The 20,174-nt window shown below is 63.1% G+C and overlaps 2 protein-coding genes across 5 annotated transcripts in view; both read right to left on the bottom strand.

Moving 5' to 3' along the window:
* LOC122896157 (palmitoyltransferase ZDHHC11-like) overlaps positions 1 to 1,050 on the bottom strand; it is a 37,259-nt gene extending 36,209 nt beyond the window's left edge. Inside the window, exon 1 of the mRNA XM_044234235.1 lies at positions 1,007 to 1,050. Within this exon, the coding sequence (XP_044090170.1) occupies positions 1,007 to 1,050 (44 nt within the window). The remainder of the gene's footprint in view (positions 1 to 1,006) is intronic.
* Positions 551 to 19,954, bottom strand: BRD9 (bromodomain containing 9). 4 transcript variants are annotated; one of them, XM_044234307.1, is made up of 16 exons: positions 19,850 to 19,954; positions 19,030 to 19,244; positions 18,632 to 18,764; positions 17,172 to 17,232; positions 16,647 to 16,791; positions 14,937 to 15,047; positions 14,108 to 14,283; positions 12,888 to 13,020; positions 11,311 to 11,386; positions 10,366 to 10,461; positions 9,491 to 9,620; positions 7,191 to 7,302; positions 4,336 to 4,374; positions 3,025 to 3,124; positions 2,087 to 2,260; positions 551 to 1,266 (listed from the first exon to the last, which is right to left on the bottom strand). In XM_044234307.1, exons 1-16 carry the CDS (start codon positions 19,899 to 19,901, stop codon positions 1,166 to 1,168), a joined length of 1,854 nt encoding a protein of 617 aa, XP_044090242.1. In that variant the 5' UTR covers positions 19,902 to 19,954; the 3' UTR covers positions 551 to 1,165. The 4 variants fall into 4 exon arrangements, with proteins under 4 accessions (XP_044090242.1, XP_044090253.1, XP_044090262.1 ...); XM_044234318.1 differs by having other exon boundaries at positions 14,108 to 14,223; XM_044234327.1 differs by having other exon boundaries at positions 14,108 to 14,220.
* Positions 19,955 to 20,174: the final 220 nt, after the last annotated feature.

Genomic DNA, 20,174 nt, shown 5'->3' with positions numbered 1-20,174 from the left:
CAGCAGGTCCTGCAAACAGGTGCCACATCCACGTCAGAGGCACGGTCGGGAACCGCAGCGGGGACCGCGGAGAGGCAGGGGCTCAGCAGGGCAAGTCCAGCCCCAGAAATCGGGGCCACACCCTGCCCACAACCTCACCTTGGGAGTCCACACCAAGGTGGGGAAGAAAGATCCCCCCTCCTGACGGCCTGGCAGCCGGGGCGCTGAGGGCAGGCCTACAGTCTGCCGGGGTGTAGGCTCCGTCCCCCCTCGCTCCTTGGCCAGCACTCTGCCACGGCTGCTGCCTGACACCTCTCGCCTGAGCGACGCTGGGCTCGCTCCCACCGACGGCCACGAGGGTGGGCAGCAGTGCCCGTGGGCTGGACACGTCTCAGGCACACACACCCCCTCTCCCCCAGGACGGAAGAGAGCCCCCAGGCTGGTTTTCAAAAAAGGGACACGAGCAAAAGCACTGTGGGGTGGGTGAGGTCAGACGCTGTTGCGGGGGCAGGCCCGGGCCAGACGCAGAGGAAAGGGGGGACGTGAGCATCACAAACGGACACGGTTGAACTCTTGTGGCAAAGGCTTCGCTACACGGCCACCCAGAGACGATACTCAGGGCGCTACCGGCAATTACACGCAGACCCTCGGTCCTTTATTGAGTTCTCTGTGTTCTGCAAATGTAAACACGCATCCAGTAAAAGGTCTTCAGACACAGCCCGTGGCCGTGTGGCCTTCCAGCAGAAGGCAGGCCTTGCCCAGCACAAGAACCAGCAGCGCGGGGGCCTGTCTCGGGCCAGGAGGGCGCTGCCCTCCTTGACCACCTCCGGAGACGCAGCGGTGTGGGGGGCGGGGCAGAGAAGACGCAGGAGCCCTGCCACAGGCACGTCGGCTTCCCAAGGGGCTTCTGGGAAGGGTGCTGGGGCAGAAAGGTGCCCCATGGGCGGGCCGACAGCTCAAAGCTCGGACGCACACGGGCTCGGCCCCACCTGGCCACACACTGTGATCTCCACTGTTCAGGACTCACAGGGCGCTGCAGACACACTGGGTCTGTCTGTGCGTGGCCGACATGATACCGGAGATGATCCACCACACGCCAAAAGGGATAAAATCAAAGTCTCTGTCTCAAGACAAAAACTCAGTTACATGCAAATAAAAAAATTTACAAAAATGGAAGACTACAAGGCTAGCTCTTCGCGGAAGCCGCAGTTTCTGGAGACTGAAGGAATTCGTACGGGTCGTGGGTCACCTCCGGCTGCTCCCCGACACTGAGGCGAGAAGGACTTCCTGCAAGTGTGGGGAAGACAGGGCGCTCACACGAGGGTCCGCACACACACCACGCCTCAGACGCAGCGGAAAACGTGTCCCTGCTACTGCGGGAAGCCCGAGCCGCCTCCTCCCAGGGGCCGGGCCACCCCCTCACCTCCCCGGCCTGTCAGCTACGTCTGTAGCTGATAAGCACCCCCTAAACGCCCAAAGCCAAGAGGTGCTCTGCACAGTCAGTGCCCGAATCAGAAAACTGGAACCGTAGCACAGGCTGCTCACTGAGCAAATTCAAAATGTCAGGGAGCAACACCTGGTCCCCTTCCTGGAGGGGCCGAAATCCCGCAGGGTCCATGAACCGACCACCCTGTCACCCATGGAAGAGAGAAAGCCCCAGGCCAGGGAAGGTCACCTGCTCTCCCCAAATCAGGGTCCTAGAAGAACAAAACAATTCTCAATACCCCATCTTAGGACTAAAAACGCGAACAGCAGGAAGAAACAAACATCCCCAAACTTGAACGCAACGTGCCTGTCAGCATCTGGAGCCTCGTTCTGCCCCAGGGGCCTTGGGATGTGGCCAGCTGGGGTGGCTCCAGACACGGGGACAGCCAGCATCTTATGGCTAAGACCCGCAGCGCCTAACAGAGTGACCCCCATGCAGCTGCCTGACGAGGGAGAGGTTATTTCAGAACCCCAGGGGGCAGGGGGCATCCTGGAGAGGAAGCAGGGCCCACAGATCCTGGGGGCTGGACATGCAGCCTGTGTCAGCTCTTAAGTGCCAGGATTGCCGGCGGCCGGCCCTTTCCCAGGTGCCGCCAGATGCTGGGGCCTGGGGCCGCCTTACCCAGGTGGTGCTGGTCCCTGTCGGAGGGGGAGGTGTTGGACAGCGAGCTGAGGTTGGAGGGGGGCCGGGAGCCCCCGCGCTCTGCCTGTGCCTCGTGCAGGTCCTGCAGAAGCTTCGCGGTCTCGTCCAAGTTCAGGTGGCCATCGTCAGCATCCAGCTCCTTCTTCACCTTCCCTGTGCAAACAGCGCCAACGGACGTCAGGCACCCAGCGGCCCGGCCAGCGCCACACGCCGGCCCGGTCTCTCCCTCACTGCCCGGCACGCAGGAGAGACGACATGTGCAAAGACGCGGAACACAAGGAAGCTCGGGGGACAGGGCGAGACGGCCGGAGTGGACGAGAACCCAGAGAGCTGCTTCAGAGCCGTCGTCCCGCCGGTGCAAACAAGCAGGGAGCAGGACAGTGGGCGCTCGAGGCCAGGACGGCACAGGCCAGAGCCAGCGGGGACCGGGCTGTGGCAGGCTGAGGTGAAGGTGGGCTGCCTGGCGAGCTCCCAGGTCCAGGCCGAGACGGACCTGTGTGTCGATGGGGGGGCACAACCTGGCCAGGGAGCTCACACACGTCGCAACAATCCGCGGGCTAAGTCTGCACAAGCTGTGGCCCGGGGGGAGACGATGTCCCCCCGCGCTGAATGCAGCTCGGGACCACCTTAAGAACACTCAAGCGAAGCACGGACGGGGACCGACGGCTCCACGCTGCAGACGGGCTGTCCGACGAGACCCAGCGCGCTCCAGGGCGTGCGAGCCAACACCGCGCTGACGGCTGAGCTCCGGTCTGGGGGGAGCCGGGGCGCCCCGAGGACGGCGGCCAGGCTCCTGGAAGCAAGGACATCAGCCCCATGCCCCCGGGGACCGCCCTGCAGACCAGGGTAGCACCAGGGACGAGAACACGGTGCGCTCCCGCCCGCCCGACGACGTGAGCACGCCCAACGCGACGTACCCAGGGAGCCGAGCGCGGAGATGTCCAGAGAGGCGTCCGAGTAGGACTTCATCGACATGAAGTCCAGGACGGAGCCGCCGTCACCCACCGAGTCCCCAGCCTGCGGGAGACAGGTGGAGACCAAGCAGGAGAGAAGAAACGTCACCGAGCGGGAGTTAACACCAGCCACGGAGCCCGCGGGAGCGCCTGGAACGCCCGTGTCTGCAGCCGAGGGTCGGACAGGCCTGCTCTGCCGTGTCCACGCCAGGAGGCCAGCCAGACCACGCTGTCCGGTCCACACCACAGCCCACGACCACTGGGGGTGAGCTCAGGACTGGGTGCCGCCGAGGGACCGTGTGGCAGGCCCCTACGACAGGGAGGCGCCCACGCTACTTCTTGGGACCGCACCTGACGGCATGGTGGCCGCCCAGCCAGCCTGTCCTTTGTCCTACAGCCGCCCCAGCCCCTCCTGACCCTGTCCCCTATCGAGCCCCTGCTCTGCACCATCGCAGAAACAGCGCCTGCTGCCCGAGACCTACTCCCCAGCACGCGCAGACTGTCCGTGCCCGTCTGCTGTTCAGGACACACGGACATGACCGCCACCGTGTGGCTGCTTTTAAAATGGATGCAGAGGGACCGACTCTGGTATTTTAAGGGAGACGGACCACCTAAGACTCCAAGGACTTTGGCGTCTGCCAGGTCACACTCTGACCTTGGTGGCAGATCCTGTCCCTGCTGGAGTTACCGCGCGGCGACAGCATGCTCCCCGCCGCAGCCTGGGGGACAGCTTCTTCACCACACGGCTATAGCGCGGGAAGCCCGCATCACGGCAGAGGCGGACGTCTGCGGGTCTGGCTCGTGCAGGCCGTTTCCCCCGCCCCCACTCCTCCTCCACTCCCCAGAACCTGAAGGCTCACACAGGGTCCCCACCAGCCTGGACAGCAGGGACAGGTGTCCACCTGCACCCAGAGCCTCACAGAGACACGGGGAAGGAGGAAGCTGTGGCTCCTGCTACTGAGCAAGGAAGGGGTCACCAGGCCTATGAGCCCTCTCCCGTCAGACTGTCTGGGGCTGGTGTGAGCCCCCTTCTGCTGGGCTGTCTTGTCCAGGTGACCCGCTAATTCGCTACTTTGTCCTTTCACAAGAGCTGCTCTCTGTGCTCTGACACTAACTTCTCCACCAGGAGGCGTTACAGCGACGACTCTGGGCACCGACACAGAGCCTGGCGGCGGCCAGACACCAGCAGCCAAATCAGCCAGATCAGGGGCTGAACGTGACCGCTGCCCAGAGACACTCACACTTGGGTTCTCACCCACACGCCGTATAACCCACCTTCACTTCGTCTGGAGGCTTCGCCGGAACATTCCGCCTCTGTAAATCAAAACAGGTCAAAAGTCAGTTTTTCCAAAACATTTTATAAAGAACAATTCCTGTCACGTACACAGAAGTGAACTACAAACAGTTTATTCGCTGCTGCTGGGGACGTCCCTGTGATGCTCCCGCCGTGCCGGGAACCAGAGCTGGGCGGCGCCCGCGTCCGTGGAGCAGAGACGGAGCGAGGCAGCCAACGTGCGCCGTGGGGGGCCGATGCACACAGCCCCCGCTGAGACCCCCGGTGGGCTGAGGGCCCCGGGCATCCCCTGCACGGACGGAGAGCAAGGGAGAGCGCACCCTGCCTGCTGCTGCGGCGCCGGACAGCTTCTAACAGTCACATCCAACACCGTACCCTGAGTCTCTGGGGCAACAGGGGAGACACGGCAGGCCTGGTGGTCTGAGCAGTACCACCTCCGGCGGCGGGGCTACGGGGCCGCTCACCCTCCTCCTCAGGTGCACAACACCAAGAGGCTGACGCTGGAACCCAACTGCGTGACCACAGCCCGAGCGGGACGCAATGTCACCTGGGGCCACCACCATAGGGCCACAATTCGTGGGGACACCCAGCCACATGTGACCCTGTGTGGCAAGCACAAGCCCAGCCTCCCTGTCCCACACCTGGCAGGAGCATCCCCTAAACAGCCTGGCTGCGTGCACCGGCTCCGCAAGCGTTCGGCGGACGGACTTCCGCATCCGAGACCTCCGCTTCGTGCCGATGCTGTGGACACCCACCGGCCCTGCGCTCTTTCTGAACTTAAGCAGGCCAGTGAGTATTGCCACCATCGGAGTGTCCTGCTCCAAGCAGCACAGACACAGCTCAGACACTGTGCCCAAGGCCACCCCGGGACTGGCTTCCAGACCACAGTGCAGGACATCCCCCGAGCACTGTGGCCACACCGCGGTGAAGAGGGAGCGTTGACCAGCCGGCAGGGCCGAGTTTGGGGTGGGGGGACACCACTCCCAGCAGGAGCTCCACAAATCCAGGGGGATAGACCCAACTGACCCTAAGCCGTGCACAGGCAGACGGGACGCATGGGGACACACGGCTCAACTCCACCCGACAGAGCAAAGCCCTCACTGAAGCCGGGGGACACCCCAGAAGAGCCATTCCTTAGCATCAGGGCCAAACTCACCCAACTTCAAGGCCACCTAAACCCGCCCCGACAAAGCTTAAAAACCAACCCCAGGAGACGAGACGAGGCGACTCACAAGGACTCTGCCAGGACGAGCAGCGATGGTCTTTAACGGACCACCACAAGGCCAGCACCAGCCTTGCCCAGCGGCCACGGACGTGATCCCAGGCCGAAGCTTAACTTTCTGCAGCCAACGAAAATTTACGTCCGCGCACAAGTAACGGTAACGTATCTGGGACTAAAAACGTTTCTACTTTAACGTATGACCCGAGTGAACCAAAGAAGTACGTTCATCTTCTGTCGCGGCCGCTACGGCTCTGCTTGTAGCTGGCGTTCCCCGCACGTCCAAGCCCCGACGAGCCGCAGGAAGGCTCGCACCAGCCACTCGTGGCTGCCGGCTGCTCGGTCGGCACAGCCCACACCGCACGTTCGACAGGGAGGCACCGGGACCCAAGCGCCGCCTGCAAGCAGAGGGAAATCTGCCGCCGGTGAACGCAGCAGAACTGACAGGGGAGAGCAGAGCACTCGCGAGGCCGCCGTGGGAAGCGTTAGAAATCGGTCCGAAGACCAAGAGGAGATCAGGAGCCCAGAGCCCAGCGCAGACGCGAGAAAGTCCCAGGCAGAGCGACGACGAACGCAGCCCCGGTGAGAGGTTCCGGGGCAACAGCAGATGTGGACGTGGCCCTTACCACGTCACATGACTGGAGCCCCAGCTCCAGAACCTGACTCCAGCAGAGGGACAAGAGTGACAAGGAACCAAGCGTTCCAGACGCGGACCAGGTCCGGACCGCTAGCACCTGTGCGAACATCTGGACAGATGACGGACGTGGCTGTGGGCAGAAACGGTGTTTGAAGAAGTAACGGACAAACGTCTCCCGATCTGACGGAAACCCCACGCAGACGGGAGCGAGAAGCTGGGCAGCCGGTGGGCGCAGCGCACGGAACGGCACGAGCCACGAGCGGCCACGCGGCGCTACACGGGCCCCGGTCAAGAAGTCTCCAAGACGGGGCTCGGTCGTCATCCCCCAGAGGCCCGAAGAGCAGACATGCGGGGCCTCGCGGGCCACGTAAGGTCGGCAGCACACCCCTCTTTTCTTTGCTTACAGCCTTTAAGGAAAGTAGAAGAACAGGCGTAGCTCACAGGCCCACATCTGCCGATCCCCGATGGGCCCAGAGGACGGGGACAAGCGGAGAGCAGATGAAAAGGCCACAGACACTTCAGAGAATGCACTCAGGCACCTTCTCAAGTGGCCGGGAAGACGCCCCTTGGGATGCCAGACCCAGGGCAGACGGACTCCAAAGACATAGGAAAAGTAAAAACGTTTTCTGGACAAAAAGAAGCTGCGCGAGTTCACTGTCAGCCAAGTCTACAGCAGAAGGCACGTCACTAAAGAAGGTTCTTCAGGACGAAGGAAATCGACAGCAGACGGAGAAAACCGGACATACGTGAAGTTCTCACGGCCGCCAGAAACAGCGCATGTGTGGTCAACGAGACCACTTCTTTTGTTTTCAAGTTTTTCTGAAAGAAAGTTGGGTGCTTACAGCAAAAACCATGAAAGCGAAGAAGGAGCAAGGGCAGCATGGCGTCCGTCCGGACGGGCTCCTGCCACGGCAGTGGCGCCGAGGGCGAGCGCCAAGGGCACGTGCGGCCCAGCACGGGGGCCGGCGCAGCGCACCCACCTGCCTCAGCTGGAAGAGCAGCCGCGAGTGGTCCCCGCCGGTGATCTGGTCCAGCAGGTCGTCCACCAGTTTCCTGCTGTAGCTCCCAGCGTCCTTCACGAACTCCTGCAGGCTGGAAGGGCGGGGAGAGGACACGTCACACGGACGCCCCGCGCTGCAGCCCCCCGCTCCTCTCACCGGCGTCGGTGGTCCTGGGCCCAGTGCCCGCCCCTCAGCCGCGGCCCCGCGCACGGGCCTGACCGGGAGCAGCACACCTCCCGGACACAGTTTCGGGGAGGGCTCGGGAGTCTTCATCAGACCTTTAAAGTGGCCCATGACCCAAAAAGGTTAAAAACACCTCAAAGGAAGATTTCTGAACACGGCGAACAACTGTGTACACGCATCCGGCGGACCCTTAACTGCGCGGGACACGGGGCGCGGGCCCCCCCGCTGAACTCCGCGCAGGAACTCCCGAGCCCCGGGTCACCCGGAGCCGCCGGCTGCGGACGCGGACGCGGGCGGGCACGGACTCCCGCCTCCTGTGCACCGCGCCCGCACTCCCACAACGAAGCCAAGGGCCGCGAGGGCAGGACAACGAGAGAGAGAGAGCGGCTCCCGGTGCCGCACCCCGGGAAGGAGAGGAAACGCCCCGCGCGGACGGGACTCGCACAACCCAGCACAACCCAGCGCCGCTCCAGGGCCCGCCGGGTGTGTTGCGCTGCTTCCGTGGAAGGAGCATAACTTCATCTCTTTCTCTGTTTGGATTTAAAAACCTAAGTCGATTGAGGAGAGGTGCTCACAGCGGGGAAGGACAAGCGTGGGAGGAGGTCCCTGCTCGTACAGCCTGGAGCTCGTTTGGATGCTTTGGTCCCGTGAATGCTGAAGAAAATAAGTAAATAAAACCAAAATGTTTCAAAAGGAGGCAGAGAACGAAAGCCGAAGTCCTAGCATCCAAGCCTGGGCAAAGGCTCCGCAGGGCTCCCGGCTGCCTGAGCGTCACGCCGCTCGAGTCTCCCCAGCAGCATTTGAGAAGGAACCACCGAGCCGAGGCGTGCGGGGGGCAGGGCGCAGCTGGAACCGGCCGGCGTGGTCTGCACGTGTCCGGGGACAGCGCACACGGGGAGGCGACGTGGGGATGCCAGCAGGGTTAGCGTGGTCTGCCCGCCTCACTGCGCTGCGCACACGACTCTGACTGTCGCCATCTGGCACCCAGAGTCCAGACGTGTTCCAGGAGCAGGCGCCGGAGAAGGCCACCACGGTCTGGGCACCCTGTGCCACCCAAACGGAAGGCGGCTGTCGGCCCCGGAGGGCTGAGACAGGGCGGTGGCATGAAGGTGAGGCCCGCCACTCGGGACACCGTCCTGGACGACAACGCATGCCCTCCTGCGTTTTCCGCTCCTACTCTGATCTCATGAAAACCTGGGCAGGCACTCCCTATCGTGAGGACCAACGATTTTTTAAAATAGACTCCGTGTTCTGTTTCAGATCAAACAAAAATCTAACATGGAAAAAGTCCATTTCTTAGAGGTCGGCAGAACTTTACTTTCCTCCTGGACAATCACGAAAATTCTGTAAGCGTAACCCACTTCTCCGAGGCACGCAAAGCAGCCAGTACACACGAGAACGGGCCTACGGACACAATCCTGTCTCCGGTCTGAAAAGCACGTCTCAACCACTGTGAGGGGCCGACTGTGGCCCATTCTCCTTACGCTGGACTCCGGCCCCAGAACCTCAGAACGTGACTGTGTCCGGACCCAGGGCCTTGAGGAGGTGATAAGTCAGAGTGAGGTCTTCAAGGAAAGCCCTGACCCGTCTTTAAAGGAAGCAGACAGCAGGACACAGACTCACCCAGAAGGATGGCCACATGAGGACTCAGGAAACCATGGCGTCCACACACCAAGGACAGGCCGTAGAAGAACTCAGCCCGCCCGCACTTGGCTCTCAGACCGCCAGCGCCCAGGGCCACCGCCCGGCAGTGCCCGGCCCTCCAGCCATCAGGCCCACGGGGCTTTGTTCCGGTGGCCCAGGCAGACCCGCGCAGCACAAAGCTGCGTCGTAACAAAGTCACGAAATCCACGTGACACGCACACACAGGTCACGCGGCTCTTGTCCTCCTCTACGCCACAGCCTCAGTCGTCACCGGCTTCCGGTGCCGGCCACCGCCTGAGCTTCAGGTCAGCCCGCACGCACCCGAGGAGCGTGGAAGACCGCTCGGAGAGCTCGGCTGCTCAGACCTGCTGCTGGCGGCCGTGACCCCCCACGCACAGAGAGTCTGCCCGCCTGGCACTGGGGGGCCGCCCCCGCCACCCAGCCCTGCTCACCTCAGCGCACACTGCACGCCCGTCTCGTCTCCGTAGGCAGAGTAAAGCAGCTCGGTTTCATCCGATTTCAAGTCGCCGAATACTGAATTGTGCGTCGACAGCGCGGTGGTGGCACTGGACAAAAACGTCACTGAGAGCACAAGAGGGAGAGCACAGGACGTGAGATGCCCCCAGCACGAGAGGCGCCCCAAGGCTGTGCACCCCCCGCCCTGCCGTCCGTGCTGCCTCCTGTGCGTGGCTGCCAAGCCCTGCCACACCCTCACTTCACAGCACAGGAAGCCGTCTGCGTTCTGCAGGGCCGTGGGCACCAGGCTCCCGTGCCACCGCACACAGCACTGGGGACGGAGCCTGCAAAAGGACGTAGGCGCCCACCGAGGGCACGTCAAGGGGGTCAGAAGGTCCGCGTGCCCTGAGGGAGGCATCGCTGGCACCCCTACATGAAGTCAGGGCTCCAGAACAGTGCTGTGGGAAGCACTCCCGGCCTCTCCCCACTCAGGGCCAGGAGGACCACAGCATGACCAGGAAACACCCTGGATGCGGCCAGCTGTCCCCTGGGAACAGAACGGCTGCTTGCCCCGACACACCCCAACCAGCAAGCTGGCCACGACCATCTGCCAGACAGAAGCAGACGCATGCATGCCAGTACCGCGCCCCTCCCCAGCTGTGCCCCCCCATGCCCACTGTCACTGCCTACGCGCCCCCGCGTGCCCCTACCCGGCGCCGGCACGGCAGCCCTACTCGCTTCCTCTCCCCTCCCTGCAGGTGAGCTGAACTTCGCCGCTCCTTCAGAGCCGGCCCTAAGCACAGCAGAGGGGGAGGGTCTCGGGGGAGGACTCCGGACGCACACCCCACCCCCACCTGCCCACCACACTCACCTTTGCCCCTTCTCTCGTCTTTGAAGCCCAGCGTGGTGAAGCCAGGGAGCAGCTTGCTGGAGAGCGAGCTCAGGTCCACGGGGTGGGTCTCCTCCTCTGCAAAAGGGACCAGGCTGTGAATGGGCGGCTCAGGGCGGCTCCCAGCCCCCGAAGTGCCACACGAGGGCACGTGACAGGGAGCACGGGGACTCTCCACGAGACCCACTAAAATCAAAATGACAGAAGCACTACAAGTCTCAAACCTTCCCTTCCTCTCTCTAAGGAAGCAGTGACCGGCCCGTCTGTTCTCACAAAGAACAACGGCACTTGTGTCACCAGAGGCGGCAAGAGGCCAGCGGGCACACGGGGCACCCATCGGAGAAGGCGGAGTGAACCGGCCTCCCCAGCGCTGCACGGAAGAACGCTGCCAGGAGCCCCAGGTCGGGGGAGAGGTCCCACACCCGGGAGGCTGGGAACAAGGGAGAATATTTCGTCGTCCTTTGTGTGTGAACAAACGTATCCCCGTGCAAGTGAGCTTGGCTCTTCTCCAAAGCACAAGCCTTCGAGGCACTTTTCTGAGATGCAGGAGTGTGCCAGCGGTGCTGGGAACACGCAGTGGAACGGGTCCATCTGTGTCTCCTTCGAGGTCTGCCTTAACCCGATTACCAAACGGGCTATTTCTCTAGAGCTCCCTCACGCCGGGGACCGTCGGGCAGAAGAGCTCCGACCCGGACATCTGCCCCCATGGACGATGGCCTGCTGTCCACCCATCATGCACAGGTCGCGTCAAGGGACACGAGCAGAAGCGTGGAACCAGACGGGGCCCGTTCTCTCGCGTTACTACGGGGGCCACGCTCTGCCGGGAAGACGCTCAGACAGGCCACAAGGCTCTAAAACCCCCAGCGGTGCAGAGACCAAGAGCAGCGCGTGGCTCGGAGATGCCCAGCCCCGCAGGGAACCACGCACCGTCAGCGTCCGGCTCGGCCGTGTTGACCACGCTGTAGAGCAGGCCGCCGTCCCCGTTCTTCCTCAGGTAGCCCATCTGCAAGAAAGCGCAGCTGAACGCCACTCCGGCAGCAGCCGGCAGCTACGGCTGCCACGGAAACGCCAACCAAATGAGGGCCCTCCGGCCCGACCCAATGGGGAGGATGCCCGAAGACCGCGCAGGTCCTGGCCTCCCCGAGGAAAGGCTCCAGAGGCCCATCTCCTCCCTCCCGGACGTCCTGTCAGACTCGACCCGTGTGCAGGATGAACTCAGGCTCCCTGGCACCCTTCTAAAGGCGCCTCTGCAACCGGAGGCTGGACCCAGAGACAAGCACTTTACGGACATCACAACCAGAACCAGAGGAGCGGGAACGAAACCCCGGTCACCCAGGTCGCCAAAGGCCGTGTCAGGGCACAGCCTGGAGGCTCTCTCTACACCACGAGGGGCTCAGTCCCACTTCAAGACCATGTACCAAGCCAAAGCACTCCTCCTCTGCAGGCCCCCGGGGAGGTGCAGGAAGAGGGGCCCCTGCGTGTCCGTGTGGGGCACGAGGGGAGGGCAGCCTTCGGGCCGGCGCGAGTGCAGGGCTGGGAGGGCACGGGAGGCGGAACAGGGGTCCGGCGCACTGACCAAGGAACTGGCCAGGCTTCCCGCTGCGCCATTCCAACAGTCAAAGGGAGAAGAGCGAGGCGGACGCAGTGCCGGGCACCGGCCGTGTGGGTGTGGACACACGCTTCCGGCCAGTACACAGATCAGCACGGGGTCTTCCTGACCCCACAGAGGGCCCCACCTGGCGCCCAGGGCTCCCTGAAGACCCCAGGGCTGGGCACTACAGGGCTGCAGACCGGCGGGCCCCGCAGCACACCATGAGCGACACACGGAACGCCAACCTCTGCACCAGAAAGGCAGTACAGGAAAACCGACCTCAACAGGTCTCATGTAACGTCAGCACTCCGAGCTCCTCGTGTCCACTCAACGTGCGTTTTAAAAACTTTGCGTGGGAAAAAGGACGTGCACCTGACGGTTTCCACGTACGACAGCGCTAAGACTGGACGCGCCAGCCCAAGCAAGAGGCACCAGGATTGCCGTCCTCTCTGGCCTCGGTATCACAACCACCCAGTTTGAAACTTCACGCAGCACCCCAGCCGTCTCTACTGGGCATGCGGGTCTGTTCCTGCAGCAGAGGGCGCGCAGAGGACGGTGGGACCCCGCCCGGAGCCCAGCAGCTGCCGGATGGCTCCCACGGCCCACGCCTGGGGCCCACGGAACCCCCAGGCACTGCAGCGATGTGGAGACGGGAGCACACCAGGAGAAGGTCCTGCTGCAGTGCAGAAGCCTGGCGGGCACAGCCTCCACCAGCGGAGATCATCCCTACAGAGGGTGAGGCCGTCCAGGGGTGTCCACACACAAAACACGGCTTCTAGGAGGGTCCTGCCTTCGAGGTGCCCCTGGAGGCTCCCTGCCCCGAAGAGATGAAGCCAGGGACGGGAACCGACACGACCCTGTAATGCCCAGCGCATCAGCAGGACACAGCCTCACCCGGCCCTCCTGCCGCTACCTTGCCCCCTGGGAGAAGCCGGCTGATCCTGTCCCGAGCCTCGTCGGCCGCGTGTTCCACCAAGGCCAGCACGTGCTCCTCCGCTGTGCTGTCGGTCAGGCTGCAGGCATTTCCTTCCGGCTCGAACATGCAGCTACGGGGCAGGAACAGCACACGAGTCACCAGGAGGCCAGGGTACACACTGCTCCCACCTCCCTGGGGCCAGTCCCTCAGCCTCAAGGCCACCAGGGGCTGGCGGCACGAAGCACACCTTAACCCCATCCTTTCGGCACACCAGGCGCGTCTGCTAAGAGCAAGACGAATCCAAATGGTCACGAGATGGTCCTCACCTGCAGCCACTCTAAGAGCCACTTGATGGGAGTCTTACTACCTGCCCGGAAGCTCGCAGACCTACAGGGTCACTTGAGGCACCGTCAGAAAAGGGGCAGAACTGTGTGGAGGGCAGAGCACCCACACCCAGTGTGAGCGAGGGACATAGGCCGTGAGGCCCCAGGGACAACCCAAGCCTCCAGCACGTGGCCACGAGACCCACGTGAGGGAGTTCTGTACTGCAGTCAAGAGTTGCTGGGTATAGCACACGAGAGAGTGGCCTCTCCTGTGGAAAATTCTAGAAGCAAATGGATAGACCCCTTCTATGGCGCTGTGGGAGCAAACCCTGCCTGGGGACCCCGAGACTACAAGAAGGCCCTCTCTCTGGCCTGGGTGTACAGCTGCAGGAACACAGGCTGGGGCGTACGATGAGAAAGCAGCTCCAATGCCACACACTCAGCCTGCGCAACGCAGCACAGCTAAGTCCCAAGCCAGGGACGGCCAGGCCAGGCCACCAGCACGCATCCCGCACGGGAGGGAGCCTCTTGGGAGTGAAGGGCCGACGGTTATTCACAAATGACGTGCACGTGGGAAGAGCTGTGGCCAGACAGGCGCCGGTGACACACCTAGGACAGAGACCATGTGGGGCGGCAGGGCCACCCGCCTCTGGCATGTGATGTCCACCAGCCTGACAGTGACTCTCCGGCAGGACAAGTCCAAGCTGGTCCAGGCTGCCTACCGACCACCTGGGCACACCTGAGGCGAGAGCCGGCCCCAGGCTCCGGGGGACTGTGCACTCCCCCAGAGGCTGTGCCTGCTGCTCCAAGGCCACAGGCTCCGGCACGGGCTGCCCCTCGCCTGCCGTCCCGAGGCATGTGTCCCACGCACCACGCAGACACGCTTCTCTTTACCTGATGACTTCTCTACTCGGCCTTTTGGATTTCCTGGCAGTTTCTACTTGTACGGGTGCCACTTCGGGAACAGGCTCCTCGACGGCTGTGTCTTCGCTGCCCAGAAGAGCTGCCTGCTGAGAAAAATCCACGTCCTGCATAAACGACATGCTGCGCCTCAAAGCTAGCAGCCGCTCCTGCAATCAGAAAGGACAGAGCGGCAGGGCTTTAGCTCTGCCTGCCGGCCAGGGCGCCACAACAATGGCTGGGGTGGGGGGGCCCGCAGCCTCACCTGGCCTGACAGCGGACTCCGCCGCGCTACCGTGGGGTGGAGGGGGGACGGGGTCACAACACAGGTGCAGCTGACTGGCCGGGAGCGCCTGAGGCTGGCCAAGGGCACAGGCCTGAGGGCGCAGGGGCCACGCCTCACCTATAGGCTCATCAGGCAAAAGGCACTGGTCCTAGACGCAGGATGCATGCAACCTGGCTGGTGGGACAGATCTGGGAAGCCACGCCGGACGGCCAAAGTCCCGTCTGGATTCAGTGGGCAGCCACGTGAAACAAATCATGGGCCGGCTGCAATCCAGTGCGACAAGATGCCCAGGCTCAGATGGACATATCCAGAACTTTCCACCAACCCTACAGGAGAGCTTACAGCTGGATCGGGAGCAGGAGGAGAGGGGGAGTGCCTGGAGGGGAGGGTGGCCTGGAACATCTACACTAGAGCAGAGGGGCCACACCACGGCCAGGGACGGACGGGGGTCATTCACTGGGGGTGAGGTTCTGTTCAAGCATCGGAACAGAGGAGAACGCTCATTTCTGTGGCTCCTTGCCGCCAAGGGCTTCTTACTTTGCTCATCATCTTAAAGCCCGCGTGAAGGATCTTCTTGGCTAACTTGTAGTACACAGTGTCTGGTCTGTTGTAGGTCATGGCATTATCACACATCAGCTTAAAATCTGCCTGAAAGAGGAAAAAAAATCGTATCCATCCAATGTGAAACGCCACCAAGACATAAACTGGATTCCTGTCAAGAGGCTAAAAGTGAGGGCAGGGCACCTGGGAGGTTCGGGGGTTAAGCCTCTGCCTTCGGCTCAGGTCATGATCCTAGAGTCCTGGGATTGAGCCCCGCATCGGGCTCTGCTCAGCGGGGGTCTGCTTCACTCTCTCTCTCTGCTGCCTCTCTGCCTGCTTGTGATCTTTCTCTGTCTCTCAAGTGAATAAATAAAATCTTTAAAAAAAAGAGGCTAAAAATGAGTGGGAAACTAGATTAGGCTCTTCGGTTTAAGAAACGGTTTCTACACCTTCAAAAACGTTCCTAATGGCTCACGGGTGTTTCCCCGCAGACGTGAGGAGCCAGCCAAGCCCCGCATCCTCCTGAGCGGGACACACACGGCTGCGAAGACAGGGCGGCTCCCGCTCTCCCACGCCGGGAGGAACTGCATGCCAACGGGAACGAAAAGTAACAGCCACGTTCTTCTAAAGCCAAGGGATGAGCTGAGACCCGAGCACGGTCGCGTCCTCCATCTCTGGGACTCTGTGCGGAGTCCGGCATCTTGCCTCCGGGAACAGCTCCAGAGGCGCCCGAGCAAACACTTCTGCCCCGACAAGGGGACTCTTACTAAACACCTGATACTAGAAGCAAAGTCTGGGAACTTCAGTGTTTTGTCACCAAAATACCTTCGGGATACGCCTGTCACAGAGGAGTCAGCCGTCGGGCCAGGCGACACAGGGCGAACTCTCCTGGCACCTCCCGAGCCTTAGCACCAGCCCCATGCCAAGGGCTCCAGGGCTGGGCCTGAGACCATGAAGCCCGCGTCCTTCACTGGCCCCAGGGTACCAGCTGTGAGGATGAAGGGGGGGGAGGACGCTGCTCACATCCAGGATGGCCACTGGGCAGCAGACTGAACTGGGACCCGAGGGCTTGTGGGCTGCCGTGAGCCATCTGCCTTGGGGGCAGCGCCGGGCGCTCTGGAGGAAACCCCACCCCGTGCAACACCCTTGTGTGTGGGCTGCTGCCACAACTCGCCAAACCCTGTCACGACACCAAGATGTGAACCAAAACTCGGAAACCTGAGGCCCTTTCCTAAATGACGATTGCCAAAGCTGTCCAGCGCTCACGTTAACCACCCCTCCGCGCTTCAGAGCCAAGACGCGTTTCCACGGCAGAGGTGGTAGCACGGGACAGATTTAAGAACTACATACTCAGCTGCTGTAAGAATTTATTGTTCAAAAACAAATGCAACTCCCAACTGCTGCAAAATAAAACTAAACATTAGGAAAACTGTGTTTCTAGAAACACCCACTCTGAACCAGACCAAATCGACACACTCCGGCCTGACCCAGCAAGTTCCCGTGGCCGCATACAGTCGGGCTTCCAGAAAACCTACAGAGGACATTTCAGCCAGCCCAATCCCCCCAAGCTGCGTGGGTGACCTCAGCCCAAACGCGCCAGTGCCCGCAGAACCTCCAACTGGAGAGCAGCTAAGGCGGACAGAGTGTTCACTGGGCGTCGGCGAACACAGCTTCAGAGCAGCCGTTTCAGGAACGGAGACTGTTTACCTTAAATTCTGTGACCGACTTGTATTCGTTGGCTACAATCTTGTCCTTCATCGTGCCGAAATCCATGGGGTGTTTTATTATCATGGAGTAACCAGGAGCAATTGCATCCGTGACAGGAAAAGCAAAGAATCCATGAGGATCTTTCCTGAAAACAAACACAGCTTTATGTAAATTGGGAAAACCATACATCTCGATTTCCAAAAGACACAGAACCCCGCACGGCAGAAACGTCACACACCTCTCCGAGTTCTAACCCGCTATCTTAAAGATAAAAAGCAAAACCTACCCGCTCTAGAGCGGCGGCATTTTGGAGAACGGACAACTCCCCAGCCGCTGTCCTGCCTGCAGCCAGGACACCTGTATCGTGGCAGCCTTGACTGGCCCGCGCTGACCGGCCGCGGGGTCTCTCCCTGCACACCTCCCACACGTGCCTGCCCGCCCCCCCGACACGGGGCGAGTGTCCGCTTCACAGCCGCGGGGGCAGCAGCACAGCTCAGGGGAAGACGCCCTCGAGCGACGCTTTACCTCTGGAGCTGGCGGAGGAAATGCTCCAGCAGCTGCTGGATAGGCGTGCTCTCGTGCTCCGCTGGCGACCCCAAAATAGAGAGAGACGAGTCGGGAGACTGCGGCGTCACGTCACTGGAGAGCTCCCCCCACGGTGTGTCTCCAGTGGCTCCCCGTCTCACGGTGCTTCGAGTTCCAACAAGAACTGGGAACAAGCATCGACCAGACCCAGGCCCGGCCCCAGGAAGCCCAGCGGGGTGGGAAAGGACGTCCTCGTCAGCATCCGTCCCAGAAACCCCTCGGAGCACGACAACAGGGGATGACCGCTCATCGGCCAGGACCGTCCAGGTCGCCGCCAGGCCCGGCACATTCCAGACACGGCACAAAGACGAGCACTAAGGCTTGGGACACAGGTGGAGCTTCACCCGTTATCCTCTGGGAGTCCTAACGCTCTGGTCACGCTGGCTGCTCACCTGTGAACCAGGCACAGCAGCGCACACGGCCCTGGGGTTCCCGGGAGCGCAGCTGCTCACCGCGCCGCAGCGCCCGCCGGGTGAACCCCGCTGTCTGCATAGGTTTTGTTCTCTTGGCTGGGGCTACGCGTAGGATCTTTCTGCCTGCCACCCACCGAGGGCCAGACCCAGCCCCCAGCCCCTGACAGCCAGGGTGCTCAAAGGAACCAGGGCTCCGTGGGGAGACGGCTGGTCCCAGGCCTGAAGCCCAGAAGTGCAGACCTCAAGTGGGTCCTCGTTGGCGACAGCGACCAGGACAGATGTTCAGACACACGGGAGGGAAGCACTGCACATGAGCTCAAACGAGGGGTCGCTCAGACTAAGCTCACGGGGGCCGGCGACTGTCCACATCCCGCAGACGTGTTCATCCAGCGAACGGTTTCACGCCTGACCTTCTCTGTGCCCCACCATGCCTAGAGGCCCTGAGTCCACCACGGCAATGACCCGCACAGGGGACGGGGCCTGCCAGAACGCAGCAGCCCCCACGATGACTGCAGCAGACGCCCCCTCCCGAATCCTAGCTAGTCAGCCCCAAGTCAAGGAAAGAAACGACCTCCCATCAGCACCTCCTGACTGTGCAGGAGCCCAAGAGAAACGAACGCACGGACCAGAGGGTCCCAAGCATCTCAGACCCCTTCCTTTGGAGGAGGAGCTGCCGCAGCCCTCGCAACTTCTGACGGCCCCCGGGAGCGCCAGTGTCCCCCCCTCCACGCTGAGCTCGGGACTGTAAAGAGAAGCGGAACGGGGAGCGGGAGCTGGAGCCGGCCAGGCCCTGCTCCAGGAGCTCGAAGGACAGTGAGAACTCGGCCCCACTGCGCTTCACGCTGAAGACCCAGCGTCCCCTCCTCCCCCTGCTCCTCCCCCTGCTCCTCCGGAGAGGCCGAGGCCGCAGGCCAGCGCCAGCCCCGCGGCACGGAGGGGCACGGAGGTAAGCGGAGGCTCGGGAAAGACCCCCAGTGCCACACTCACCGGCCTGGGTCCGGCAGGCGCGCACCGGCCTGTCAGGGGGCGGCTCCACCTCCACCTTCTTCCCAGGATCAAAATCATCGGCCTCGCCCTCCGTGTCCCCGTGCTCCTTCTCCCGCTTCCGCTTCTTCTCTTCCTGCGAGGCAGGGTCGGGGGCGAGAGCGACACAAGCAGCTGCAGACGCGTCTCCCGTGAGGATGAGGCGCACTTCTCACCGCAGGCTCCCCCTTCAGCGCCACCCCCAGGGCTCAGGCCAGAGACGCCCAGAGAACGGGAAACAAAGCAAAGCACCTTCCGGGTCTGCATTCCACGGTCAACAGAAGCCCCTCCCGCGCCCCGCAGCACTTGCCGCCTGCCCTCCAGGGCCTGGGGCCAGCACGCGCCCACGACCCCCACCCCACCTTTCTCTTCCTTCTCTCTTCGTCATCGAGGTGCTTCTCCTTCTCTGCTTTCTTCTTCTTCTTTTTCTTCTTTTCTCTGTGCCGCTCCCGCTCATGGTCTGACCTGTCGTCGTAGTAACTGGAGTCGTGCCCAGACCCCGAGAGCTCGGTCACTTCACTTCCTCCGACCTTGAGGACCAGCTTCAGAGGCTTCTCCAAGGGCTTGTCTGTGTAATCTGCAGACAGAAAGGTCCCTGCGTGCTCGGGCTGCGCACGGCCACCCACTACCTCCCGGGAGCCAGGCGGCAGGGCCGGCCCCCCGCGCAGGTGTGACCAGGAGAATGCCCAGGTCCCGGGAGGTGGAGGGACTGGCCGGCCTCAGGCAGCAGGCAGGGGGAGGGCAGAACCGTCCAGGAGAGACGTCGAGAGGACAGCCCGGCATGGCTAAGTGCTCTCCCCGCTCCACGCGGCACCGGCCTCAGGGAGGCCTAGAGGAGAGCGGCGGGAAGGACCAAAGCGGGACCGCGACCAGGAGCCCGATGCCCCACCCGTAAGCTGCCGGCTGGGCGCACCCCGAAGCCGCCCCAGGCGTCCCCGCCACGAGCCCGCGGCTGCAGGGGCGCGCGGGTAGCGGGCGCGCAGAGAGGCCACCACGGAGCCCTCCGAGACCCGACAAGCCGCGGAGCCCTGCACCCCTGCCTGCTGCCCCAGCCGCGGATCTCGGGACCCTGGAGCCCGGGACCCTCCCGCGGGCCCCCCCGGAAGTCCCGGACCGTCCCCCGGGCCCCCGCCCGCCGCGAACGCCCGCCGGCCGGCGTCACAAAGCGCGCCGCCGCCTCACCCTCGTAGGACGAGCGCCACTCGGTCTTGTGCTTCTTGTGCTTCTTGCCCATGGCGGCGCGAGGCCGGGGCCGGGGCGCGGGGCCGAGGGCAGCCGCGGGCCGGGCCGGAGCGTGGCCGCCGCCCCCGCGGCCCTGGCTCGCCGCCCGCCTCGCCCGGCGGAGGTCGCCGCGCCGCGCCGGAAGCAGGCGCCGCGCCCGGAAGTCGCCTCGCCCGGAAGTCGCCTCGCCCCGCCGCGCCGGCGCGCAGCGCTTCCGGGTCAGGGGGCGGCGCGCGGCACTTTCGAGCGCGGGCGGGCGGGAGGGCGGGAGCTGCCGGGGCGGCGG

The sequence above is a fragment of the Neovison vison genome, chromosome 1, assembly GCF_020171115.1.
Source record: "Neovison vison isolate M4711 chromosome 1, ASM_NN_V1, whole genome shotgun sequence".
Taxonomy (NCBI): Eukaryota; Metazoa; Chordata; class Mammalia; order Carnivora; family Mustelidae; genus Neogale; species Neogale vison.
The sequence above is the reverse complement of the archived record's forward strand: the minus strand, read 5'-3'. Positions and strand labels throughout refer to the sequence as shown.